General features: G+C 48.6%; 1 protein-coding gene across 1 annotated transcript; it reads left to right on the forward strand.

Annotated features, from left to right (window-relative positions):
- The first annotated feature begins 1035 nt into the window (after positions 1–1035).
- STRA8 (stimulated by retinoic acid 8) lies at positions 1036–26673 on the forward strand. The gene is made up of 10 exons (XM_054655216.2): positions 1036–1121; positions 7101–7344; positions 7683–7910; positions 9972–10047; positions 10517–10601; positions 12479–12712; positions 13601–13886; positions 19016–19089; positions 22345–22456; positions 25646–26673. The coding sequence occupies exons 3-10, from the start codon at positions 7719–7721 to the stop codon at positions 25718–25720; spliced, it is 1134 nt and encodes a 377-aa protein (XP_054511191.2). The 5' UTR covers positions 1036–1121; positions 7101–7344; positions 7683–7718; the 3' UTR covers positions 25721–26673.
- Positions 26674–27970: the final 1297 nt, after the last annotated feature.

Genomic DNA, 27970 nt, shown 5'->3' on the forward strand with positions numbered 1-27970 from the left:
TAGCGGCTCGTTGAGAGTCCTCTCAGTCCCTGCGAGGTGGATTCTAATCCAGAATCCCCTGCTACGCCTGCTAAGCCTGTGACCCCTGTTTCACCCCTGCCTCAGGAGTGAAGGAGCTCACCCATCAGATGGCAGCAAGGGGGCGCCTGGGCGGAGCCATGCTTCTTGCACCGTGCACCGGCCCTGAGCCGGGCACTTAGAGGGGCTTTGTCCTGCATCTGCTACCAAATGTGCAGGGCCTTGCTGGTATCCCCACCAGTGTCAACCAGATATAGTGGGATCATGAGCATCACGAAATATTTCAGGATATAAGCATACAAGCAAAAAGAAGCCTAAACGAGAGTACATCTATATTTGGGAAGGAAAAATGAATTTTTTTTTCCAAACTGAAAGAATACCTACTTCCTACTACCCAGAGTGAACCCCTTTTCTCTCTTATTCTTGATATTTTAATCTGAGCTATTAAAGGTCCCTTCTCTCCACCCCATTTTCTCCCCCCATCCTCTATTTCTTCCTGCCTTATTTAAAATGGTATTTCCCTTTCTCCCTTTTATGCGTTTGTTTCCTTCATGCCGTTTTCTCATGTTTTCGCTTGAGGCAGCGAGCCTGGTATTTTGATTCCTTTATCTAAGGGGTTTTCCCTAACCCTCAGGACAACCCTGTAAGCTGGTGGCATTGCCCCATTTGAGAGATGAGAAAACTGGGGCCCAGTGCCAGGTGAGTGGAACCAGCTGGAGGGCATCTACTTAGTCCTCTGAGGACACATGAAGGCTGTGTGGAGCCCCCGAGCTGATTACTGACGCGAGGGTCCCCTCCCTGACCCCTCGCGACCCTGCGAGGTGAGTCAGCCCCGCCCCTCCCTCTTCTCTCTCCTCCCTTTTCTGTCGCCTTCGGACAACTTGTAACACTGTTTCTTCCACTGCCCACACGCCCATTGGCCCGCCACCGCGCATCCCCATTGGCTGTGGCGGCCAGGGACAGAGCCGCGATTGGTCCCCACCCCTGTAACGAGGTGCCAGGTCTGTTTTCTGACCCAGACAGGAGCCGCGATCCCCACTCCGGCGCACGAAGCCGGGTGACTGCTGTCCCGGGAGTGGGGACGTCGCGTGCACCGTCGGCGAGTAAGTATCCTTTGAACGCTTCTCTCCAGAAAGGTGCCCTTGGGCATATGAGTGTTTGTGTAGACTTGAAAGAATTCAGTGCAGTGGAGCCAAACAAGTGAACTTTTAGCGCGGGGTTCACAGGAGCCTTTTGTATCCGTCATCGTGGCTACCTACATTTTTGAGAGTGATTCTGGATGATGATGATGATTATTATTATTATTATCATTTTGAGACGGAGTTTCGCTCTTGTCACCCAGGCTGGAGTGCAATGGCGCGATCTCAGCTCACTGCAACCTCCGCCTCCCGGGTTCAAGCGATTCTCCTGCCTCAGCTTCCCGAGTAGCTGGAACTACAGGTGTGGGCCACCACGCCCGGCTAATTTTTTGTATTTCTAGTAGAGACAGGGGTTTCACCGTGTTGGCTGGGCTGGTCTCGAACTCCTGACCTCAGGTGATCCGTCCACCTCAGCTTCCCAAAGTGTGGGATTACAGGCATGAGCCACGGCACCCAGCCAATTCTGGATTATTTTTACATAATTTGATATAGATAGAAAATCAAAGGAAGCTGTCTGTGGGTTGTAGTACATTATGCAGTGTATTATACTGTCTGGGGCTTGCTAATGAGAATGGATCACACTCAAATATTTTGTGGACTGATGCTTAAAAATGAACATTTCTCTGAAACTTGGAGAAGGTGAGGGCATTTTTTTTAAAGTTTAGTCTAGGGAGTTTTTTAAACGTCAGCTCTGAGTGGATATTAAAAAGTGTTTTAATAGGAAAATATGTGGTGATGAAAGTATGCTCTGCTTTATAGAGGACAATTAATAAAAATATGTCATGTGACAGTGTTAATCCTCACAAAATGCCCTTTTAGAAGAAGGTATCAATGAAGCTGCCTTCTAACTTTGTTAGACTGAAAGGTTATGTTTGGCAAGCTGATCTCATGAACAAGGTCGAACACAGCAATAAGTTTTGGTTTTCTTTGTTCACTTGTTTGCTTTTAGACAGAATCTCACTCTGTCACCCAGACTGGAGTGCAGTAGCATGATCTCAGCTCACTGCAACCTCTGCTTCCTAGGCTCAAGTGATCCTCCCAACTCAGCCTCCTGGGTGGCTGGGACTACAGGCACATGACGCCCAGATAATTTTTGTATTTTTTGTAGAAATGGGGTTTGGCCACGTTGCCCAGTCTGGTCTCAAACTCCTGAGCTCAAGTGATCCTCCTGCCTCAGCCTCCCAAAGTGCTAGGATTACAGGCAAGAGCCACTGTGCCTGGGCAGCAATACATTTTTTAAAGGGGAAAATATGTTAGAGCTATGGCCATTCTGAAAGGCCTAGTATTATTTTGGGCTCCAGTTTCCTGCAGAATAAATGGGCTTTGCACAGAGAGAGTGTTCAGTAAACATTTGTTCATAAACATAAGGAAGTCTCCAAAATTCCTTAAGATGAAGCTTCTCATACTGCTATGTGCTCCATACCCCACTTCTATTGTTTATAAGTGGCTTTTTTTTTTTATTGCTCCAAGATACTCATAGAATCATGAGCATGACTTTTTTTTTTTTTTTTTAAGACAGAGTTTCACTCTTGTGGCCCAGGTTGGAGTACAGTGGCACGATCTCAGCTCACTGCAACCTCCAACTCCTGGGTTCAAGTGATTCTCCTGCCTCAGCTTCCTGAGTAACTGAGATTACAGTTGCTTGCCACCACGCCAGCTAATTTTTCTATTTTTAGTAAGAGACGGGGTTTCACCATGTTGGCCAGGCTGGTCTTGAACTCCTTACCTCAGGTGATTCACCCGCCTTGGCCCCCCAACGTGCTGGGATTACAGGTGTGAGCCACCGCGCCCAGCTGATCATGACCTTTTAAAAATGAAAACGTTCAGACTATAATCTAGTTAAAGAATTTTTACCTCCTTTATGCAGATAAAAAAATTAAGGCCAGACATGGTGGCTCATGCCTGTAAAGCCAGCACTTTGGGAGGCCAAGATAGGAGGATCATTTGAGCCCAGGAGTTCAAGACCAACCCGGGCAACATAGTGAGACCCCGTCTCTACAGAAAAATTAACCAGGCCCAGTGGTGCACGTCTGTAGTCCCAGCTACTCAGGAGGATGAGGTGGAAGGATTACTTGAGCCTAGGAGTTTGAGGCTGCAATGAGCCATGAGCTTGCCACTGCCCTCCAGCTTGGTCAATGGAGCGAGACCCTATCTCAAAAGAAATAGGAAAAAAAAAACCTTAAGAACTAGAGGCCAGAGGTGGTGGCTCACGTTTGTAATGCCAACATTTTAGGAGGCTGACGCAGGAGGTTCACTTGAACCCAGGCATTTAAGACCAGCCTGGGCAACATAGTGAGACCCCATCTTTATATATATATGTGTGTGTGTATGTGTGTGTGTGTGTGTGTGAACTAGAGAGATTTCTTGCCTCATCCAAAATCACAAGGTCACAAGGTTGGTTAGCCTGAAGATGCGGTTATGACCCAGGTATCAAGCCAATCCATAACCCAACTTGCCTTTCCCTTTACCAGCTCATCCCATCTTTGACTGTGTCTCTGCATCATCCTTAAGATTAGCTTCCTTCAAACTACTATCTCTGTACTGAGTTCCCTCAATTCTTGCTCATTTTAGATGCCCAAACATTCACATTCACCTCTCCAAGCATGCCCAGTTTTCCAAGTCTGGATAGGATATCCAGCTTCTTCACCCTGTATAATCTTCACTACCTTTCTTAATTAGCAATTGACCAACATCACCTTGAAAGAGATTTTTGAAGGCTTCTCAATGGGATACAGAGAGGTCTTTCGGGTTAGGGTGGAACTAAGATGTTATTTCCCCTCCACCCACCAAGATTTTCTCTTAATCTTTATTTTCCTTTAGCTCATTCAACCCAGTGTCTCTGCCCATCCCCACGCTTGGGAGATTTTTGTCTTAGTAGTCCAGGCAATAGAATTCTTAGTGGTTTTAGTGTGGGAGAGGCAGCCAAGAAAGGGAAGCTTGAGTTAATCATCTATGTCTATGCGTGGTACCACTTCCTGGGAGGGACACAACTGATGCTTGACACACAGGTGCCGATCAAAGATTTTTCTTAGTTGTTGCCAGAACATGATTGAGTTAGAAACCAGTGTGGCCTGGGACTGGGAAGCTCATTAAAGGAATTGGGACTTAAACTGGGAAGGGCAAGTTGGCTCTAGATCCATAGAAACTGAAGACAGGGGCAGAGAGAGATGGTATTATAGATGGAAGAAGTCATGGAATAAATATTGGTGAGCAGGGGAGCAAACCAAAGGGGTAATTAGGAGATTCTGAGTTTTCAAGGCTATTAAAATGCAGTTCCAGGCCCTAGGGAGGAGAGTTCCAGACTGTTTTCTCTACACTGCTATAATTCCTTACACTGCTGGGAGCAGTTTCTTTGACATACTTTGCAACTGCAGAGGGCTTTTAGGAGAGCCGAGTTTTGTTTTTAAGTAACAGATCACTTCTTGATCTCATTTTTACAATAGTTAGCTCCCCCTTTCACAGTATGTTTCATTCCCCCTTCCTAGCCAAACGGCTGATCTTGGAATAAGGCGGAGGGTCCTGCCCTCCTCTCGCCATCCTAGACAGTAACTTCTGAGGCACTTCTTCCAGGCGAGCCAGCCCTTCACACAAATCACAGGTGCTGACGGGACAGACCCAAGTGTATTATTAGATAAAAAGAGCTCTGTCCACCGGGTGTGGTGGCTCACACCTGTAAACCTTGCACTTTGGGAGGCCGAGGCGGGCGGATCAGGAGGTCAGGAGTTCGAGACCAGCCTGACCAACACGGTGAAACCCCGTCTCTACTAAAAATCCAAAAATTAGCCAGTCGTGGTGGCGGGCGCCTGTAATCGCAGCTACTCAGGAGGCTGAGGCAGGAGAATCGCTTGAACCCGGGAGGCAGAGGTTGCAGTGAGCCGAGATCACGCCACTGCACTCCAACCCAGGCGACAGAGCCAGACTCCATCTCAAAACAAAAAACAAAACAAAACAAAAAGAGCTCAGTCTAACAAAGATCTACCTAAGACCCTGTCAGGGCCACAGAGACGGAAAAAATTGCAAGTCAATCGAAATAACTTGGAAAGAATGCCTTGTGCGGATCATACATAGCACAGTGGTTCCTAGTAGTGAACAGGAGGCAGGATCTAGAGGGAAGACATTGAAAATCGCTCAAGGTCTAATTAAGAGTAACATCTCCAGCGCTTGATTCTGCCCTTAAAGCAGAGTAGGAGGGTCATCTCCCATCTTTCCTGCGGTGTGCCCCCTCCCTGAGCCAAGGGGGGGCGGGGGTGTAAATTTCCCCCAGCTCCTGACCAGGGGGCGCCTGGGGGCAGGCAAGATGGAGGCCACGGCTCCAGGCGGCTTGGCCAGCATGCTCTGGGGCTGTCCCCGCCCCTAGGGGCGAGCAGCCCTGGCGGCTCCTAGAGGCGACTGGTGGGAAGTCTGCCCCCTATGGGGGAGGCAGAGGACTGCACTCTTGTCCAGGGCTGAAACTGTCCACACAGCCATCCAGGAATTTCAGGCTGAGCGTGTTTGGGCAGAAGGGAGGACACCCAGCACTGGCATTGGGAGAACTCCAGATTCCCTACAAGCCCAGAGGCCTTTGGTGTTAGTATCCTGAGACTGTTAGAGAACTTGAGGTCCTGGGAGGACCCTGTTATTTTTATATCTCTGTTCATCTAGAACAGTGCTTCCCACCCGCTTCCCTTTTTCTGTATGTTAACCTAAATCCCCTGGTGTCCAGACACATCTGTTGCTCCTTAATTTAAACAAGTAAAAACAAAAAACAAAAAAAACCTATATTCTTCTGTTCAAAAGGTTCTCATTTTCCCTGGGCAGTTCAAAATCTTCACAGTTTCACTTTGCTTCCTATTAAAGATTAGTTGGTATCTGGAAATTGAAGACCATGAAGGCATAGGCTCTAATCTAACATAACCCTAGAGCTGGGCTTGAGGGGCCTCTGCAGATTGGTGCTGTTTTCCCTTGGAAGATACCACAGTGTAATTCCTGGTAACAGATGTGACAGAGACATGCACGGACCAGCATGGGCAACCACAGCATCACTGTTCCCATCTTCCTGCCCTGTTCCAAAAAGCAAAACAAGGGAAAGTTGATACACTGGGGAAGACCAGATTATTGATGAGAAGTTGTTTTCTGAGCTAAAAAGTGTTTCAACATCCCACACTGCCTGATTGGGTTTACCATCTCATTGGCCTATTTTCCATACTATAGCATAGTGGGAAAGTTGTCTTCCATCTCCCTTCCTCATAACCCCTTAATGAAGATTCTGTTTCCAGCTGCTGCCAGCTGGGGTGATGCTTGACACACAAATCAAGAGTTAGCGGTGGCTCTCAAAGTGTGAAAGTATAGGAATCACCCTGGGAGCTGCACGCTGGGTTCAGATCCGATGTTTTCGAGGCAGGGCCTGGGCACGTGTATTTTCAACAGTCTCTGCAGGTGACACTAACATACCTCAAAATTAACAAACCCCTGGCGGAGGTCATGCATTGTCTCTGTATGGACTGAGCTCAGCAGGCAGTAGACCTAGCAGAAACCTCTCACTGTAATTCACCAGAAACTCCAGTACTGAGCACCTAATGGGGGCCAGGCTCTGTGTTACGCACTGAGGGTACAGAAGTGACGAAGTCGCAGCCTCCCTGTCCAAAGAGCAGGCAGGCTAGTGGGGAGCAGATCTCTGAGTAGTGGGGTGAGGCCTGATGGAAGGGTCTATGGCTCAGGTAAAAGGCCCTGGCCCCTGTATCTTATTAAAACAATTACATGTCAGTCCCAGAATCGCCTCTCCTAGGGAAGGCCTTCTGGCTTGTAAGCTCAGATGTAACAAAGAAGGACACAGTGATCATCTCCAGAACCCACCAGAGGCAAGATAAGGCAAAATGGGTTTCAGTTCTCTGTCGTCAGGTGACTTTTGCTTGCACAGGTGGTAAAGTGAATTTTCTTATTTTCTTTTTTATGTTTTTCCTTGAGGTATATCACAGAAAAATTCACGAGTCTAAAGTGTACCGCTTGAGGGATTTTTTTTTCATATGCATACACCTGTGTAACTACTATCCACCTCAAAGAGGGGGCATTCTTGAGGTAGAAAAGACCTCACAGTGGGGACAAGTACCTGTTCAGCTTTGAACAGACTAAAGTAAAGCCTGAGATCTCAGGGTACAGCTGCTCTCCTTGGCCACGCGTAAAATTAACCCCTGAAATTAACAAGTGTCTGGTGAGTATCTGCAATGTGTTGGAACCTTTCGAGGTAAGTTCCAGGGCCCCTCAACTCTTAAGTCCTATATGGGTGGTTTGCAGTTTTAGGAGCTGAATTTCAAAAACAGAATTTGTGTTGACCCTGTATAATCTCCATCTGCTTTTCTTAATTAGCAATTGACCAACATCACCTTCAAAGGGCTTTTGTAAACTTCTCAAATTTCTCTTACTGTAAATCTTGCCAATAACTGAATTCATGAGGAGTGAATTTGGGGCCTTTACTTGGGAAGGGTACCTCCTTTCTGCCTGCCTCAATTTGCCTTCCTTTTCCTTTAATATTGTATTTTTATTATCTAGGGCAAAAAAAGGCATACTATTACATTACAGCTTATAATGGCAACCCCTGAAGAAAACAGCAATCCCCATGACAGAGCGACACCCCAGCTGCCAGCACAGCTGCAGGAGCTTGAGCATCGGGTGGCCCGGAGACGCCTGTCCCAGGCCCGCCACCGAGCCACCCTGGCAGCGCTCTTCAACAACCTCAGGAAGACAGTGTACTCTCAGTCTGATCTCATAGCCTCAAAGGTATGGGGACCTGGAGGAGGAGAGGGGACATCTCCACGGGGAAGGAGACGTTTTCACAGGTGGAGGGACTGTGCTGCAAGGCAGGGACTGGCCTGGAGCTGCCACTTCTGCTGGGGTAGCGACAAATGCCCTAGACAGGGTAATTTATAAACAACAGAAGTTTATTGCTCCAGGTTCTGAAGCCTGTGAAGTCCAAGACAAAGGTGCCATCAGATTGGGTGTCTGGTGAGGGCATGCTCTCTGGTTCATAGACAGGGCTGTCTTGCTGTGTTCTCACATGGGGGAAAGACAAACAGGTTCCCTCAGGACTCTTTTATAAGGGCACCAATCACCTTAATCACCTTCCAAAAGCCCCCACCTCTTAATACTATCATATTGGGGATTGGGTCTCAACATACTAAATTTTGGGGGGACACAAACATTCAGACCACAGCAGGTGGACAATCATCTTTCCACCTAGGAACAAGCCCAAGATGCTGGAAATCAGTCAGCCCCTGGTTCCAAGTCTTTGCTGACCCAACAGCATCAACATGAGCTCTGGGACTGGGGAGAGCAAAACACATAGGAATGCTCAGGGAGCTTGCAATCCACTGTATCATCATGCAGCTGCAGTTCCCTTCACCTCCTCTTTGGCCTGGCAGAGCACTGTGACTCCAGCCCCCTCAAGTCTCCTTTTTAGGCACCCACCAGAATCCTTGGAATCTAGAATGTCAAATCCGAGGCTACTCTGCCCCCAGCTGCTTTGGGGTCCCCCCCATGCCCACCCCACACTCTGGCCACATCTCACTGCAGCAGTTCCCTGAGCCAGGCCTGCCTCTCATGGCCTCTGTGTCTCTGCTCATGCAGTTAGCTCTGCCTTTGGGATTCTGTGCACACTTCAAAGCTGGGCTTGGCTCACTCTGCTCAGCTGCCCTGCTCCATGGAATCTTCTGGACCCCTCCAGTTGGACTATTCCCTCCTCCTTGTATATTTTCACAGCCCTTTGCTTCTACCCCTTGTTAGTACCTACTTAATTCTATCTTGTGTTATGAGGGGTTGTTTCCATGCTTGTCTTCCCTGTCAGAGGTCAGCACCCTGAGAGCGGGGACTGTCTTATGTACTCTGTATCCCTGGGACTTAGCACACAGTTTTGCCCTTGTACATGCCCAAGGGATGCATGCAGCCCCTGACAGATATAGGTGGTCAGCCTAACAAACAACATTTAGCATTGCTCGTTTTTGAATAATCTTGCTGTTACCATTTTAGCATTGCTCGTTTTTGAATAATCTTGCTGTTACCATTTTGACTTTAATAATGTTACATACAGGAAGGAAGGAGGGAAGAAGGAAGGAAGAGAGAGGAGGAGGGAAAGAAAAAGGAAGGAAGGAAAGGAAGGGAGGGAGGGAGGGAAAAAAGGAAAGAAGTTGGAAGGGAGGAAGGGAGGAAGGAAGGAGGGAAGGAGGGAGGGAAAAAAGGAAGGAAGTTGGAAGGAAGGAAGGGGGAGGGAGGGAGGGGAGCAGAAGGGAGGGGAGGGAGGGAGAGAGGGAGGGAGGGAAAAAGGGAAAGAGGGAAATTTAGAGTTCAGGTTGATAGCACTTGATAAGTTTTTAGATCATCTGGAGTGTATGTAGTTAGCAAATAAAAATAGTGGGAGAATAGGACATTTAATATTAACTAGCCCTTTGCACAGGGTTACCACTGAGCTGAAGTCTAGCTCTGCTTTGTGCAAGCCTGGGGTTGACGTTCGTGCAGAATGCGCCTCTTCCATCACTCCTTATTCCACCTTCAAGCCGCCTCTGTAGTCATTTGCCTTTCTACAGCACTAGCAATTTGCTGAACAAAGCTTAACTCTTTCCAAATCCTTTGGCATTTCAGTGAGAACCCATTTCTAGGCTACAAACAAAACTTCCTGCCTCCTGTGCATCAGAACAAACTTCCTATTCTTTTTACTGACAAGGTTAAGGGATGCGACTTTGCATCTGAGGGAGCGTGGCCTCAGCCCTGGGAAGGGATTCCTGGGTCCACAAAATCAGTCTCTGCAGTGAGAGGCTGGCTTTCAGTATTGTCTCTGTCTATCCTCAGTGGCAGGTTCTGAATAAGGCAAAGAGTCATATTCCAGAACTGGAGCAAACCCTGGATAATTTGCTGAAGCTGAAAGGTAATGGATCACTACTTGCCAACCCCATCTCCCTCCCTGGAGAAAACTGGATCTGTTTTTCTATTGAAAACAGAAGTTGGGTTACAATGAATCAACAAATATTTATTGAGGGCCTACTGTGTGCCAGGAACTGTGCTTGGGCCAATGTTGAGGGTCCCTGTCCTTAGTGAGCCTGCAGTCCAGCAAGACTGGCCAGAGTCACCAGGCCATGAGACTCTGATGAGTTCCCTACTGGAGTGCTGCCGAAGGCACCTGATCTCATCTTCAGAGGCCAGAGGAAAAGTGGGCTCCTGCTTGTCTAAGGCTCTCCCTTCACACCTAGAAGGAAAAACTGGACCCTGGTCTCCCTAATGCTGACCCTGGAGGGTTCAGGGTCCCACCCACAGCCCACCTGGGCCAGAAGGGTGGGAGAGACTCAAGAGAGGCCTGACTTTTCTCTTTGTGTTCCTGGCCTTCAACTCCCCAATAGCATCCTTCAACCTGGAAGATGGGCATGCAAGCAGCTTAGAGGAGGTCAAGAAAGAATATGCCAGCATGTATTCTGGAAATGACAGGTAAGACACCGCAAACCCCAGGAAGCTGGGGACCTGCTGTGTCCCCACAGCCATCAATACTGTCTGGTGGCAACTCACCCTTCCTCTCCAGCCTGCAGAACCATCAGGGCTGCTGCTCACCATTCAAAACAGCCATATGCTGGAGACCATTCCTTTCTCTTTTATTCTAGCAACATGCATCAATTTTTTCCCAATTATAAGAAGATACATGCTTATCACAGAAGATGCAGAAAATACACAAAAGCCAGAAAATATATATTGTCCCAGAACTCAGAGAAAATCAATGTTAATTTTCAAGAAAATCCATCAAGTTTTTAAAAAATGTTGCACATTATTCTTTAGAGAAATGAGACCATAGTGTTTACATTATATTATAGCTTTTTCTATATGTATTTTTTAAAGCCACAACTAATGGCTTTCTTGGAGGATACATATTACAATCAGGAAAATGCAAATCTCAGTCTATATTCCAAGCCTCCTAAGAAAAGCTAAATTAAACTTCAGCAAGGAAAAGGAACCATGGTACACCCAGGTGTCACAAATGCTGAAAGGGGAACATTATTAATGTCACATTCATACTTTGAAGGAGAAACTGATTTGAGAAATGTACTTTTATGATCTCATGGTTTTTTGTTTTTGTTTTTGGTTTGGTTTGGTTTGTTTTTTGAGACGGAGTCTCACTCTGTCACCCAGGCTGGAGTGCAGTGGCATGATCTCAGTTCACTGCCACCTTTGCCTCCCAGGTTCAAGAGCTTCTCCTGCCTCAGACTCCCGAGTAGCTGGGATTACAGGTGCCCGCCACCACGCCTGGCTAGTTTTTGTATTTTTAGTAGAGACGGGGTTTCAACATGTTGCCCAAGCTGGTCTCAAACTCTGACCTCAAGGTATCTACCTGCCTTGGCCTCCCAAAGTGTTGGGATTACAAGTGTGAGCTACCGCGCCCAGCTGAGCTTGCTTTTTTGACTCAACATGTTACCTTGGGGATTATTCCTCTAAGTATAAAGAGATCCTGGGTGCAGGTCCTGACTTTTCCAAATTATATCCTATTGTTTCATTCTCTTCAAGGTGTCTTTTGAAGAGCAGAATTTGCAAATTTTGATGAGTCCAATTTATCCTGTTTTTAATAGATTGAGCTTTTTGTTTAAAAATAAGTATGTCATTTTTTCATGCTATTGTAAATGATGCTTTTTAAAATTTCAATTTCCAACTGTTCATTGCTACTATGTAGCAATATTATTCATTTTTATATTCTAATATTGTCTTCTGCACCCTTGCTAAATTCCCTTCTTGGTTCTAATGACATGTGTGTAGATTATTTGAGATTTTTCTACACAGATAATCACACTGTCTGCAAATAAAGACAGATTTGTCTCTTCTGCTCCAATGTATATTCCTTTTTTTGCTTGCCTTACTGGACTGTCTAGAACCTCCAGAACAATTTTGAATAGAAGTAGTAAGAGTGGACAGTCTCATTTTATTCCTGATCAAGAGGGGAAACTGTCTTTTGCCATTAAGCACGATGTTAGCAGTAGGTTTTTTGGAGATACCCTTTATCAGGTTAACAAAGCTCCTTTTTATTCCTAGTTTGCTGAGAGTTTTTATCATGCATGGATGTTGATTTTGTCAGATGCTTTTTCTGCATCTATTGAGGTTTTTCTTCTGTAGTCTGTTGATATGGTGAATTGCATTGATTGATTTTCAAATGTTGAACCAGTTCTCTTGCATTCCTAGGAAAAAGCTCATTTGGTCATGATGTGTACACCTACACACACACACATACATATACATGTATACTTGCTAAAGTTGCTAAGAATTTCTTGTCCATGTTCATGAGGGATATTAATCTATAGTTGTCTTGTTTCTGTTTTCTTTCCCAGCCTGCTTTCAAACAGTTTTCCTCAGAATGGTTCCTCCCCTTGGTGCCCAATTGAGGCAGTCAGGAAGGATGCTGAGGAGGAGGAAGATGAGGAAGAGGAAGATCAAGAAGAAGAGGAAGAGGAAGAAGAAGACGAGGAGGAGGAGGAAGAGGAAGAAGAGGAGGAGGAAGAGGAGAAAAAAGTGATCTTATACTCCCCAGGAACTTTGTCGCCTGACCTCATGGAATTTGAACGGTGTGAACAGTTGGGTGGGGTGGCTTTGTGCACCCATGGAGCTCCCTCCCATGGGGAAGGGGACAGAGGCTCTGGCTGGGGTATGCTGCAGCTGTGTGCCCAGCTGGAGCGCATGGTTCAGACTAGGCCCTGAATCACGAAATCTCCAGGATTTTCATATGGGAGGGGCTGAGGGACAGGACTGGCAGAGAGGCTAGAGAAATAGTCTCAAAGCTACATTAGCATAGCACATACACTCATACAGTGTTTTTACTTAGACTGGGTGTTTATTTGGGGTGCCTTGTGGGGGGCACAGCTGATGGTGATTATGAGGGCTAACCCCTCTCTCCCCCAAAACACATACCCCCACAAGTCCGCACTGCTCTTACAGTAGGAAAGATGGCGAATGGCTGGCTCAGACGTCCCTTGCCACTGCCTCCTCCATAGACTCAAAGCCCCTCAGCAGCCATGTTGGCTTCCAGAGGAGTTGGCTCCATAGCAGGAGGCTCTCTCCACAGCCGAGCCTGACTTTCGGGCTGCAGGTTAAAGTTGGAGTCCTATCATGCCAGCACATTCATGGGCTCAGAATTTTCAAGAATATTCCCTTAGGATGAGAGCTGAGGCAGCTACGCCTCTTATCTGCTTCTGTCTAACACAGAAGGCTTCATGGGGCAGGGACTGGGAGAACTTGGGGAGGGGCCCCAAAGCCCAAGTCTATGTCCTTCATGGCCCCCAGGAAGGCTGCTGCTCTCCAAGGGCCAGGGGCGTGCAGAGTCTGAGAAGTCTCAGCCCTGGTGAGCCGTGGCGCCGTGGCCGGGCCTGCGTGCTGGGGTCCACACCATGAACCGAATCCCGAATCGCTTCGAGAGGGAGCTTTAGGGGTGCGAGACGGCGCCGCTTCTGTTCCAGGTATCTCAACTTTTACAAACAGACGATGGACCTTCTGACTGGCAGCGGGATCATTACCCCGCAGGAGGCGGCGCTGCCCATCGTCTCCGCGGCCATCTCCCACCTGTGGCAGAACCTCTCGGAGGAGAGGAAGGCCAGCCTCCGGCAGGCCTGGGCGCAGAAGCACCGCGGCCCTGCGACCCTGGCGGAGGCCTGCCGAGAGCCGGCCTGTGCTGAGGGCAGCGTGAAGGACAGCGGCGTGGACAGCCAGGGGGCCAGCTGCTCGCTGGTCTCCACGCCCGAGGAGGTGAGCAGGCCCACCGGGGTGGCGTGGATGGGGCACGGGAACCACCCTCGCCCTCGCCTGGGGACACCAGGGCTTTGCATTTAGCAGGTTGGAGGTGCAGTTTGCCTTCTGGCTCCCAAGGTCGGTTTCTGATTTTCTTTTTTCTCTTTTTTTTTTTTTTTTTGAGACGGAGTCTCGCTCTGTCGCCCAGGCTGGAGTGCAGTGGCGCGATCTCGGCTCACTGCAAGCTCTGCCTCCCGGGTTCACCTCATTCTCCTGCCTCAGCCTCCCGAGTAGCTGGGACTACAGGCGCCCGCCACCACGCGCGGCTAATTTTTTTGTATTTTTAGTAGAGACGGGGTTTCACTGTGTTAGCCAGGATGGTCTCGATCTCCTTACCTCCGAAGTGCTGGGATTACAGGCGTGAGCCACCGCGCCCGGCCGGTTTCTGATTTTCTAATCCCTGGGGTCACGGAACAGTATTTGTTTTTCTGCGGTTAGTTTCCTGGCCTTTCCCTGGGGATGGCAGAAGACAAGTCTTGAGAGGTTGTCTCAGTTGGGATTCTTTGGGCTGCCAGGGCCTGGATTATTAAACCACGAAGAAATGCACTCCTCACACCCGGGGAGGTCCGAGGCAGGCGGAGGAGCTCACCATGTCCGCGTGGATTCAGGCCTCTCTTGGCTCTGCTCAGTTTCTTATCTTTCCCTGCCCTCCCCACCTCCCCCGGCTCCTGTGGCAATGGAATGGCAGCTAGAGCAATCGAACTGTCTTTCTTCCTACTCTACATCAGGTAAGACAAAGATTTCCTACGAAAGCTCTTTCTTAAGAGTTAAGGAAGAACTTTTCCGGAACCGCTCCTCCCCTCTCATTGGTTGGAACTGGCCAAATTGCCAGCCTGCTAAGCCAATGACTGGCCATAGAGGGGATCACACTTGGACCAATCAGGTCCAGCCCTTGAAAGGCCGTCAGTTCCCACCCCAAAGAGCACTGGGATCGCTCTGTGAAGGGGAGGTTACCACAACTGCTACCGTAAATGCATTTCTCAGCTTTCAGAACGCTAGTCAGAATGGCCGTGGCCATAGTCTGCAAAGCAGAGCATCAGGTAGCATTGGAGGTCGCCCTGCACGGAGATAAAAGTGGGCCCACAGCTGCTCTTCCAGTATGAGGACGGCCTCAGAACACTGCTCTACCACACGGCCCACGCTCGCTCCTCTAGCCCAGGCGCAGCCGATTCGCATTCTGCACATGCCCTGTGCTTCGTGGACATTTAGCATCCATGGCTTCCGCCTGATACAGGCCACCCCCTTGCCCTGACTTTCCAAATGCTCCTCAGTCGGGGCGCCTTTGAGGAGACGACATGCTAGTTTCCCAGAGTCTCTCTGTGGAGCCTTAGGGCCAGAGAGCGTCCGATTGTCTCTGACCCTGGAGTTACAGCCCTGGAATGCCTCCGTTTTTTAGAAGGTTCCTCAGCTATCAGGCCCAAGCCTGGAGAACGACAGAGATATCACCCATTCCTGTCCTTCCAGTTTGCAGGCCTAACCAGCAGCGTGACTTGCCCAGAACTCCCAGCTCCTGCTTCAGTGACTGTGTCTCTGTCATCACACATTTTTTCACATTACTCTGCCCTTTGGTCACCTGTTGATGGTCAACCCTCCATTATCTCCCCTGATGCTTCTCAACTGAATCACCTGTGGAGTTTTTTTAAAAGTCAGGTGCCTGGCTGGGCGCAGTGGCTCACACCTGTAATCCCAGCACTTGGGGAGGCCAAGCAAGGTGGGAACAATGCTTGAGCCCAGGAGTTTGAGACCAGCCTGGGCAACACAGTGAGACTGCGTCTCTACTAAAAACTAAAAAAAATTAAAAGGTGTGGTGGTGGTACACCTGTAGTCCCAGGTACTCAGGAGGCTGAGGCAGGAGGATCCTTTGAGCCCAGGAGGTCAAGGCTGCAGTGAGCTATGATCGTGTCACTGCACTCCAGCCTGGCAACACAGCAAGACTCCATCTAAAAAAACAAAAACAAAAAACAAAAAACAAAAAAAAAAAACTCAGGGGCCGGGCTGCTATCCCAGACACACTGAATCAGAGCCTCTGAGGGTGGGGCCTCAGGAATTGCATTTTTAACAAGCTTCCCTCGTGGCTAGTGCAGTGGGTCCTATTGGAGGGAACTCCCAGTGCAGATGTTCAATGGCCTACCAGCTACTGCCTTGGTCCTTTCCCCGACCCCCGAACATGGGTCCACCAGACTGTGGCTTCTGATCTGGTTTTCCTCTGATGTTGGGTCCACCATGAGAAGACGTGCGTTCTGTTCCATGATGGCTCAAAAAGAGCCAGAAGATTAGGACCTCATACCCAAGGCTTGTATGAAAGGGCAGCCAAACAGATGTGTTTACAGCCCCAAAGTGCCAAGCCCTGGAGTCTCACATGAAGAAAATGAAAGGAAAATACAGTCATGGGCTACATAAAGATGTTTTGGGCAACAACAGACCACATATACAATGGTGGTCACATAAGATGATAATGGAGCATATATGGAAACCTGATATATGGCACTCGATATTGGCATTGCACATCAAGTAGGATAAATAATTGATATTCAGTAATGGAACTTGGATTTTTGGTTTTCCATATGAAAAAATATATATAAATAAATATATGGGCTGAGCGTGGTGACGCCAGTCTGTAATTCCAGCATTTTGGGAGGCCAAGGTGGGTGGATCATCTGAGGTCAGGAGTTCGAGACCAGCCTGGCCAAAATGGTGAAACACCATCTTTACTAAAAATACAAAAATTAGCTGGGCGTGGTGGCGAGTGCCTGTAACCCCAGCTACTCTGGAGGCTGAGGCAGGATAATCGCTTGAACCTGGGAGGTGGAGGTTGCAGTGAGCCGAGATCACACCATTGCACTCCAGCCTGGGTGACAAGAGTAAAACTCTGTCTCAAAAAAGAAAAGATAAATATATGTATATATGCCATCTAGGTTTGCATAAATACACTCTGTGATGTTCACATGACAAAGTTGCCTAAGGACACATTTCTCAGAACTTATCCCCATCAGTAAGTGATGCATGACAGTATCTACCAAATGCCTGAGCAATTCTGCCAAATTTGACTGTGCCAGCATGAACACTTCCCCAGGAAGAACACATCCAAAGAGAAAACAACCAGAATCTAATGTCTCCAAATCATGGAAACAGCTTTTCTGGGTTTTTCAGGGAGGCCTATGGGCTGATGTTTGTTGGGTATTAAGGGAAGCTGGCAGCAGATTCCCTCAGCTGTGGCCAGAAGCAGGGCTCTGCCTGCACTGCTGTGCCCAGGTTTAGGCCAGGCCAGGGCTGGGCGATAAGGTAGGCAGAACAGAGAACTCCCATGCCCGAGGCAGGGACAAAGCCACAGTTACTCCTGCTGAGCAGTGACACCACTGCAGCCCCTGGTCCACCTGGAGAGGTTCTGCTGCAGAACTGTTGTGTTAGAGGCCAGCAGCACGGTCAGATGGGCCCAGGAGGCTCTGGAATGCTCCATTTCAGTTCAGACATGAGCTTCCCTGTGAGTGTGGTGGCACTCTGGAAAGGCTGTGGAGCCTGGTCTGGGGTCCCCTCTCAGGCTGGCTTGTGAGGGGGATTTGCACAGGTGAGCACAATGTGTGGCCTGCGACTTTGGTGGGCTGATTGCTTAAGGACAGGGATTTCAGTTCTGGGTCCCTGTTTCAGGCCTGCCAGGGAGCAACATGTAGCTGATAGGCTTCAGAGCTGATGGACACTGAAGCACAGGTCTTTCTGTGGCCCCTTTCCAGATCCTCTTTGAAATGACCACAGAGATATCAAGTAGAAGGACAACAGAAAATGTCCGGAAAACTAAGAGAGGGGCCAGAGTCCCAAGGGATTCAGTTCCAGGAAGTCAATTGAAGGAAGACAGAAAGGGCAGACACCAATCCTCTTGGAAGAGCTGTGTGTTGCAGGAAGGGAAGAGGAGAGGAGAGACCCTGGCGGAACCTGCCAGTACCTGCCAACTCAGGGTCAGAGAACTTCCTCTCCTCTCCTAGGCGTGATTGCCAGTGCAAAGGGGATGTCAGTTAAAGTAAAGCATGCCCAGTTCAATTTTTAATACAAAAACGTCCCATGCATGATTCAAAACATTCTTATACTAAAAATTATTCATTCTTTATCTGAAATTCAAAATGTAACTAGGCATCCCGTATTTGTATTTGCTAAATCTGGCAGTCATGTAAGTGTAAATCATGTTTCTGTAACATATTTAATATTCTCTAACACATTAGGGGGAAGCAGGATGAAAAACTGTCTAAATAGCAAGATTCCAAATTGGAAATATATATTATAGACCTAGGGAAGTGACTGGAGAGAATTAGATCAATGTGTCAACAATGGATATCTGGGTGGGATTGTTTCTCAGTAATTCTTATTTTCTTGATCTGTTTCTATTTTCCAAAATTTCCACAATGAACATGTATGTCTCTTATAAAGCAGATAATGTTCAATTATGTACCAGGTATGTCTGTTATAAAGTGGATAATGTTCAAATGTAACTAGATACTTCACATACATTATCTTACTTAATTCTTGGAATAGCCCTATGAGTAGACACTAATGTGATTCCTGTTTTATAGAGGAGGATTTGTGAGATGAAGTAACTTGTCCCAGGTCACACAGCTAGCAAGGGACACAGGCCTGGGAGTTGGCCTGCCTGCAGCCTAACCCAGAGCCTTCCTGACCCTCTGGATTCAGCTGCCCTGGCATGAGACTGCTAGACTGGGGACCCTGGGCTCCAATAATCTGTGCGCCTTGGGAAGTTTTGATGAGGTTTTTCTCAGTGGTAAACTGAGGCTTTGGTAATTGCATCTCACACCTGAGCTCCCACCTTCTTCGGCAAGAGGAATCACAATCCCCATTTCTTCCTGTCCCTCACAGCCACCTCCAGGGTTGGCAGTTTGTCCTGGGCACTCTAGAGTTTAGCATTCACCCCCTAGGAAGAACAGCAAGAAGAGCCCCTGGGTGTGGGCCCCAGCTCTGACATGCATGCCCTCTGGGGTATGTGTAAAGACAGAGCCTTTCCACTCATCTCTCCCCAGCAGCCCAGGGCAAGCATGAAATTGTCAAGTTATTTCCAACACATGAAGTGTTGTGCTTTCTTTCAGATCCTTTTTGAGGATGCCTTTGATGTGACAAGCTTCCTGGACAAAAGTGAGGTTCCAAGTACATCTAGCTCCAGGTGAGGAAGAGGGTGTGAGATAGCATGTGCCCCTGTGTGGGTGGATGTGAGATTGTGTGTGCGCAGGTGTGTATGTGTGAGTTTGCATGTGCATGAATGTGGTAAGTCAGAGACAGAGGCAGAGAGAGGAGAGAGAGAGAGTGTGTGTGTGTGTGTGTGTGTGTGTGTGTGCACCCCTGCTGGGGTGTTCAGGGGCCTCTCCTCTGCAGTCCCTAGATGGGTGTTGTATTAGTCCATTCTCACACTGCTACAAAGAACTACCTGAGACTGGGTAATTTATAAAGAAAAGAGGTTTAAGTGACTCACAGTTCCACAGGCTGTAAAAGAGGCATGGCTGGGGAAACTTACAATCATGGTGGAAGGCAAAGGGGAAACCTGTATATCCTCACATGGCGACAGGAGAGAGAGTGAAGGGGGAAGTGCTACACACTTTTCAAACAACCAGATCTTGTGAGAACTCTTGTCATGAGAACAGCAAGGGGGACATCCACCTCCATGATTCAATCACACACCCCCTCACCAGGCCCCTCCTTCAACACATGGGGATTATAATTCAACAGGAGATTTGGGTGGGGACACAGAGCCAAATCAGATCTGGTGCCTAATTCAGTGGGTATTCTTGGGGATCCACCTTTTTTCTGTGATTGGAAGTGAGCTGGTCCTAGGATTGTGTCATTGCCCTGGGGATGACATTATCTGCGGCATCTTCAGAGTAGAAAATTCTTCCATCCTGGCACAGGGCTGGGACATACCAGGTTATCAGCTGTAGGTTGTGGAAACTCATCTGTTCACTTTGCACCCCATTCCCAGTGTGTGTTAGTCCTGCTAACCTCCACTGAGGGCTGCTGTATCCCTGCCTTAAGTCCATTATATACTAAATTCCATAGGCTGGATGGCTTATAAACAACAGAAATGTATTTCTCACAGTTCTGGAGGTCGGGGAGTCTACGATCAAGGTGCCAGCAGGGTCAGAGCCTCGGTTTTTCACAGACGGCACCTTCGGGATAAAATTCACATGGTGTAGGGGCAAGGAATCTCTCTGGAACCTGTTTCTTTAAAAAAAAATTTTTTTTTCTAAGACAGAGTCTCACTCTGTCACCCAGGCTGGAGTGCAGTGGTGTGATCTTGGCTCACTGCAACCTCCGCCTCCTGGGTTCAAGTGATCCTCCTGCCTCAGCCTGCCGAGTGGCTGGGATTACAGGTGCATGCCACTATGCTCAGCTAATTTTTGTATTTTTAGCAGAGACAGGGTTTTGCCATATTGGCCAGGCTGGTCTCGAACCCCTGACCTCAGATGATCCACCCACCTCGGCTCCCAAAGTGCTAGGATTACAGGTGTGAGCCACAGCGCCTGGCTCTGGGGCCTGTTTTATAAGGGCACTAATCCCATCATGAGGGGCCTGTCTTCATGCCCTAGTCTATGATCTCCCGGAGTCCCCCACCTCCTAACACCATCACCTTGGGGATTAGGCTTCAGCATATGAATTTCGGAAGAACACAATCCATCAGTCTGTAGCACCCAGGGCAGCTTGCGGGCAGGTTCTTCCAGCTGACCTGGAAGGAGAAGGCGGGGAGGGGGCTCCGGGGCACAGAGAATAAGGGCCAACATGCAAATAGGCATGGGCCCTGAGTTTAGGGGACTCTCTGAGTTCTGCAAAGGGGGGTTGCTGCTTTTCATGGTGCTGATGGGAACGGATATGGAAGGAGGGGAGAAAAGGATTGCTGACCTCACGAAGTGGGAAGACACAAAATAGGCTGTGAAAAGATTTTAAAACAAGAAGCAGCTTGACTAACAATGTCCCAAAGGTGTGTTTTCTGAGAGAAATCCTTTAGGACTGAAATTCCCTTGCTGCTTTGCTTGAAAAACCTGTGGTCTTAGGGCCTGAAGGCACAGGTTCTTCAGATACCTGTGCTGCTATCATGGCTAAAAAGAATCCTGGACATTTATTTTTCTGCTTTGGGGGTGAGAGGGACATATCCTTGTGATCCCAATGAATATCTCATTGTCCTCTCAAGGGGAGCCTGGCCTATGGGTGCCTGTGAGGCCTTGGGGCCACAGCTGTCCCTAGTAACCCAGCTGGCCTTTCAGCAGAGCTTCAGGGAAACCACACATCAACATTTTCCCTCCATTCTCCCTGTTCCACCCAGGCCTAGATGGACTTGGGGAGAAGTGGGATTGTCAGAGGAGGGCTTTGTCCTCTCCAAATCGACCTTACAGAGTGATTCAAGCGCTTCTCAGCTGTGAGTGGAGTTTCATTTTGCTGCAATTGGCTGGAAGGGACATTCCTATTTCTGTGCTGAGCTTGGACTGCAAAGACAACCATCGAGAAGCTGCCAGCCTGTCCTTGCCAGGCAATATTCAGAACTCCCTGCCCTGCCGATGGAACAGAAAAACAACCTATTAAAAATGTTCCACTTTCCCTAGAAAAGTCAGGGGTTGCTGCCAGAGGGTTCCTCAGCTGACTGCGGTGCCTCATCCCGGGAAGAAGTGAGGGCTGCCTACTGACTCACAGTGAGTGAGTGCCAGCTGTCCTACAGACACACAGCCTCTGTGCTCTAAGAAGCCCTTTGAAGCAGGGTCCACATTGCAGGGCCTGGCTCTTAGCGGGCTTTCCTAAATGTTGCATGAGCCCCTGCCACCTTTCCTAAAGGCTGAGCTAACTCATCATCTTCTGAGGCCCTGCAATAACAGTTGCTGTCAGCTTTTGAAGGATTTTAATGTCTGCTTCCAAACTGTGCTGCTTATGGTGACATAAGCTCGAGTCACACAGGGCTTCTCCCCTTGTCCCAGGCAGGCAGGAGGAAAAGAGCCTGCACAACAGGCCTCCTTTCTGCACCAGGGCTTGAGTTCCACATTAGACCCACTGAGCAGTGGCAACTCAGCAAACTGAACTCAAGATGTATGGCGTGCTCCAGAGCTGCCTCAGCAGCCACAGTGGAACCAGAACTGTGGGGGCATTCTGCAGAAGATTGAGGGATGGAGGAACTCTTGTTCCCTTGTTCCAGTGGCCACAGCTCAGAACACTAAATTAGGGCACAGGAGCCAGTCTCACCACAGTCTCGATTTTCCAGGGGATTCCAGACATGACATGTGAGCAGAGGTAACACAAACCTTTCAAGGAGAGGTCTGGGCTGTCTGAGAATTTACAAGTGCTTGGTTCATACTGTAACCCAAATCTTTCAGGGGAGGGGGAAGCAGAGTTGAAAGATCAGGATCCTGAATATTTGTTGTCTTTTCTTCCTTTCTGTTGTCAGTTCAGTGCTTGCCAGCTGCAACCCAGAAAACCCAGAGGAGAAGTTTCAGCTCTATATGCAGATCATCGACTTTTTTAAAGGCCTTAGCTGTGCAAACACTCAAGTAAAGCAGGTAGGATGGAGTAGAGGGCCGTGGTACCTCTGCCCACCTTGCTTAGATAGCAAAAAGGGCTCTTAAGGGCAGCCCTAACCAGAACTCACCCCAATCATACCATGAGGAGCCACTGAGCAGGGACACTCTTCATTCTCTCTGGCTTGCTCCATGGATGGTCACCTTCAGCCTGATGCATCCTGTTGAATGAATGGAAGATAGCCAGGGAAACAGGAAAGACAGAGAGGTGTCCTCTAGGGCAAGGGTCCCCAACTCCTAGGCCACAGATCAGTACAGATCTATGGCCTGCTAGGAACACAGCTGCACAGCAGAGGGTCAGCATGACAGCCTGAGCTTTGCCTGCTGTCAGATCAGTGGCAGCGTTAGATTTTCATAGGCGCGCAGACCCTATTATGAACTGCTCATGCAAGGGGTCTAGGTTGCTCTCTCCTTATGAGAATCTGACTAATGCCTGATGATCTGAGGTGGAAGAGTTTCATCCTGAAACCACCCTTGCCCCCGAGGTCTGTGGAAAAATTGTCTTCCGTGAAACTGGTCCCTGGTGCCATAAAGGTTGGGAACCACTGCTCTAAGGCAGACCTTGACTGGGAACCCTTTGAAGCAGGAACCCGATCCCAGGGGCCTGAATCTCAGCAGGCATTCATAAATGTTGTGTGAACCTTTGACACCTTCCCAAAACGCTGGGCTATTTCATCATCTTCTACAGTCTTCATCACCTTCAGTAATATTTGCTGTCAGCTTTTGAAGGATATTAATGTCTGCTTCCAAATTGTTCTACTTACAGTGATATGAGCAGTGGGACTCTTGGTTAGGAGGGCCATTCCTGGAAGCTTTTGTCAGAGAAGGGGGGTTATAACTGAGCCGCAAGGGGACAGGTCCTTTCAGATTCATAGCCATGGATTTTTCTTTACTAATTTAGCAATAATACAACTGTTTATTTAAAAGGTAAGTTATAATAATAGCAAATGTTTGTCTAAAAATAGTCAAGACACCTGTTCAATAGGCTAAGGTATAACTTGCCCTTTTCCAACTAAATCTTCATTTCCTTCTGCTAGGACCACAGCGAATCCTTACGTGGAGCCCTTCCTTGCAGTTTGCTCTCCACTTCCCACCAATCCTTGGGTGACTGTCCCCTGGACCAGTTGTCCCCTCTTTCTCTCAGATACAGTTAAATTAGCCCACTTTATCAAGACTTTGAGAATAGACGAAAAGGACAATCTTTGCTTCCCCTCCTTCTCCACATATGGCAGAAAAGATAACAAGCAGGGATTCTAGTATCCATACAAAGCAAAGGTATGGCCGGGTGCAGTGGCTCACGCCTGGAATCCCAGCACTTTGGGAGGCTGAGGTGGGCAGATCACTTGATCCCAGGATTTCAAGACCAGTCTGGACAACATGGCAAAGCCTCACCACTACAAAAAATATAAAAATTAGCTGGGTGTGGTGGTACATGCCTGTAGTCCCAGCTACTCAGAAGGCTGAGTTGGGAGGATTGTTTGAGCCTACAAGGCAGAGGTTACAGTGAGCTGAGATCACGCCACTGTACTCCAGCCTGGGCAACAGAGTGAGACTCTCTCCAGACAACAACAACAACAGAACAAAGCAAAGATGCCAAACTTCAGCACTCCTAGATTCCCGATGCCTCAGTGTTGCAAGAGCGGGCCCCAGAAATCTGCATTTGGAATGAGCTGTCCAAGTGGCTCTGGGGCAGGAGGACTCAGGCTTTGATAGACTCTGGTGTAAACAGAAAAGTTGCATTCTCCTCCCAACCTCTGCCACTGTCTTCCTGCTGAACAAGGGGCCCACAAGATTTGCCTGGAAACTGTGGTCCCACCTCCCTGACACTCTTGATCCCTATTCCCCTGCCCCTATCAGGAGAGCATGGTGAATGGGAGCTGCTTCTCCAGGGCAGGAAAGGCTCAGTTTGTGGAGGTCGTCCCCACTATGAGGATATCACCCTTGGGACCAGGTCCCACATTCATTAGATGGTTGACTGGGGTCAGGGATGCCACCTGGTTCTATGAGGATCAACTCTGATCTGCAGGGCTGACAAATTACAGGGGTCATTTTCTGCTGGGATGGAGACAGACAGAAGGAGCAAAGCCTCAGGAACATATTTTTAGAGGAAGGAGTCATGGAGAGTCCTGAGGTGTTGGCTGGGATCACTGTTTACAGTGTCCCTTTAGGGACTGAGAAACCCTTGCTAAGCAAACAGTGCTGCTGCTTTTTTTTTTCACCCAGGATGGTGTGTAGTCATGGTGTGATCTTGGATCACTGCAACCTCTGCCTCCCGGGTTCAAGTGATTCTCATGCCATGGCCTCCCGAGTAGCTGCAATTACAGGCGCACACCACCACGCCCAGCTAATTTTTTTGTATTTTTAGTAGACACAGGGTTTCGCCACGTTGGCCAGGCTGGTCTCGAACTCCTAACCTCAGGTGATCCGCCTGCCTTGGCCTCCCAAAGTGCTGGGATTACAGGCATTGAGCCATCATGACCAGCTGCAGTGCTGCTGCTTAAAAAAATATCATCTCCTAATAGGTAACCCATATACATGGCATAAAATTTACAAGTTACCAAAAGATATACAATGGACACTTAGTCTCTCTCTCTTCCTTGCTTCCTACCCCATACCCTCCCCCAGAGGCAACTACAGTGACCAGTTTCTTGTACACTCATCCAAAGATATTCTAGATATTATATATTCTTTCAAACACAAATAGTAGTAGCCTACGGTACACATTGCTTTGCACTTTGCCCTTTGTAAATAGTGTATCCCACAGAGAGCACGCTGTCTCATTATTTTTGTTGGAAATGAGCTGCATGGTGTTTCATTGGTGGGAGCACCGTGGTGCAGTGCACCGTCTTCTATTGATGAGCATTTGGATAAAGCCTTATGAGGTCCTCTGTCTCTCTTGTGGGACCCTGGAAATCCCCAGGATAAAAAAGAAGCCAGTTCTGCTGTGTCCTTTCTGGAGGTCATAGAGTGCTGAGTTGAGTGAAATGGAAATGGGACCTTCCCCCTTAGAGCCCTTGCTTCCTGGCCCAAGCTGGAGGTGAAAATGCAGCGGAAGAGACGTAGGATAGAGTGTGGGGGCTGGGCACACCGGAGATGCAGGAGCCTTCCTATCTGCCTGGGGCCCAAGACCCACAGATAAAAAGTGACCCTCTTCCACCCTGTGTCTTGCAGGAAGCATCCTTTCCCGTTGATGAAGAGATGATCATGTTGCAGTGCACAGAGACCTTTGACGATGAAGATTTGTAATGCAGAAGAGGAGCTGCGAGGGGAGGGACCGAATGAGGTGGGCAGTTCCCAAGGTTGAATGCTGGCAGCTAAGGTTGCACCTGCCTTGGCCTCCAGGACTCTTTGGAGTGGGTTGTTCCAGAAGCATTTTGATGATTTTAGTTTCTGATTATTATAAAGTATAAGAGAAGCATGGCCTCGTGTTGGTCTTTAGGGACTGTTTGGCACAAAGGGCTGGCCTGCTGCTATTGTGCTCCTATTAAGGGGGTAGAAAGTACAGCTGGGGCCCAGGCCATGAGCCTTTCAAGGAGGACAGGCAGGATCTGTCCTCGGAGGTGACATAACACCAGGTACTTTCAGCATGTCCTGGGCACAGGGCATTGCCCTGATGGGTTCTAGAGAGTTCCAGAGCCCACCTGCTCATCCTGCACACTCTGAGAGCCAGGGGCAGTGCTGACCTCAACCCTGTGCCACAGGACAGCTGGGTGGAACCAGATTCATCTGCTGCTCCTGGTAACAAAGTCACCTGAACAGGAGCTACAGGGAGGTCCCGGGGTTCTGAGGGCTTTCTGGTGAGGCTTCTGGGCAAAGGGTGCATACGTGTACCTGGACTTGGACACTGGGGGTGAAGGTGAATTTTATGTGTCAACCTGGCTAGTCTGTGATACCCAGGAATTTGGTCAAACATTATTTTAGATGTTTCTGTGAAGGTATTGTTAATGAAATTAACATTTAAGTCAGGAGACTTCCAGTAAAGCAGATGATCCTCAGAATGCTTCCTATAGGTTAAAGGTCTGAATCGAAAGAGACGGACCTCCCGGGAGAAAGAGGGAATCCTGCCAGCAGTCCAACTTTGGACTTGAACTGCGGCTCTTCCCAGCCTGCCGGCCCGCCTTGCAGATTTTAGACTTGCACCTCCACAACTGCATGGGTCCCTTCCTTAAAATAAATATTTCACCTTTCTCTTTCTCTGTATCTGCATGTATACACATCTTATTGGTTCTATTTCTCTGGAGAACCCAGACTAATGCAGGGTGTGCAGGGAGAATGGGCTTGCATGGCTCTTTACAGTTTTCAAGGCATCATAGCAGCCCCTCCCCTCCACTGAGGCCCTCCCAAAGGCTTGGACTGTGTTATCTCCTAGCGAGAGCCTGAAACACCGGCGAAGTCTTAGGACCCAGACCCAGTCCTGTGTGACTCCAAAGCAGTCCTGAGATGCATGAGCCCACACTCAAGGACTTCCCCCGGGGTGTGCAGGGATAGGAGCTTCGCCAGCCCTTCACAGCTTACAAATCACTGCACCGAGTGGGCAGAAGGAGGCTCTCCAGGAGCTGGGCAGGAAGGGCCTTTGTGCTCAGGGGCAGCCTGAACTGCTGGAAAGACAGGAATGCAGGAGCTCAGGGTGGCCACCCCTAGAGGCTCACCAAGCCAGCTGTGTGGGAAAGAAGAAATGCAGCTTTACAGAGGGGAGTGCACATAGTAGGCCCTCAAGCAATGTATGCCAGTGCTAGCCAGCCCCTCCCTCTTTGTACCAAGCTCCACCCTGATCCTATTTAGTCCAAAGCTGCGACTTCATTCCTTGAGCCATACCTGCCAGCAGCCCCTAGTCAGAGAGGACCTCAGCAGGATGTGGAGGTGTCCCTTCCCCCCACAACCTTGTGCTGGGTTGTGAGCCCAACAGCCCTCTGCTTCTCTCCTGCAGCCTTGGGTATTGGCATAGCCTGGGATGGAGTTATTGCATAAAACTACCTTCACGTGGTTCTCAATCTCCCTTCCTCCCCACCAAGGACTTGTATCGGGAAGGTATCTTCCTATATCAGTACTGTAGCAATCAGAGTTCTGCAGAAAAACAGTGCCAATACGATATAGAGATGCCGAGATTTATTTTAAGAAATTGGTTTATCTGTTTGTGGGTACTGTATGTCTGAAATCTGTAGGGCTTCCAGGAGGCTGGAAACTCAGGCTGGAGTTGGCAGTGCAGTCTTGAAAGAATGTCTCCTCCCAGAAACCTCAGTTCTGTTCTTACGGCCTTCAGCTAATTGATGGTGAGCCCCAATCACATCAGCAAGGGCAATCTTCTTAATTTAAAGTGGACTGGTTTGTTAACCACATCTATAAAATGCCTTCACAACACCCCCTAAAGGAGTGCCTGATTAGATAAGTGGATACTATAGCTTGGCCAGCTTGACACATGAAACCAACATCACAGGTACCCCTTGGGGATTTTTATGTTGTTGTTGTTATAGCAGCTCCCTGTGGAGGTTGGGCCTC

This window comes from Pan troglodytes, chromosome 6 (assembly GCF_028858775.2).
Source record: "Pan troglodytes isolate AG18354 chromosome 6, NHGRI_mPanTro3-v2.0_pri, whole genome shotgun sequence".
Taxonomy (NCBI): domain Eukaryota; kingdom Metazoa; phylum Chordata; class Mammalia; order Primates; family Hominidae; genus Pan; species Pan troglodytes.

Excerpts from the sequence above, each read along its gene's own strand:
- STRA8 (XM_054655216.2), top strand. The coding sequence starts at position 7,719 with ATGGCAACCCCTGAAGAAAACAGCAATCCCCATGACAGAGCGACACCC. Across the intron at positions 10,048-10,516 it reads TAATTTGCTGAAGCTGAAAG|CATCCTTCAACCTGGAAGAT; the intron begins GTAATGGATCAC and ends ACTCCCCAATAG. Across the intron at positions 19,090-22,344 it reads CCAAGTACATCTAGCTCCAG|TTCAGTGCTTGCCAGCTGCA; the intron begins GTGAGGAAGAGG and ends TTCTGTTGTCAG.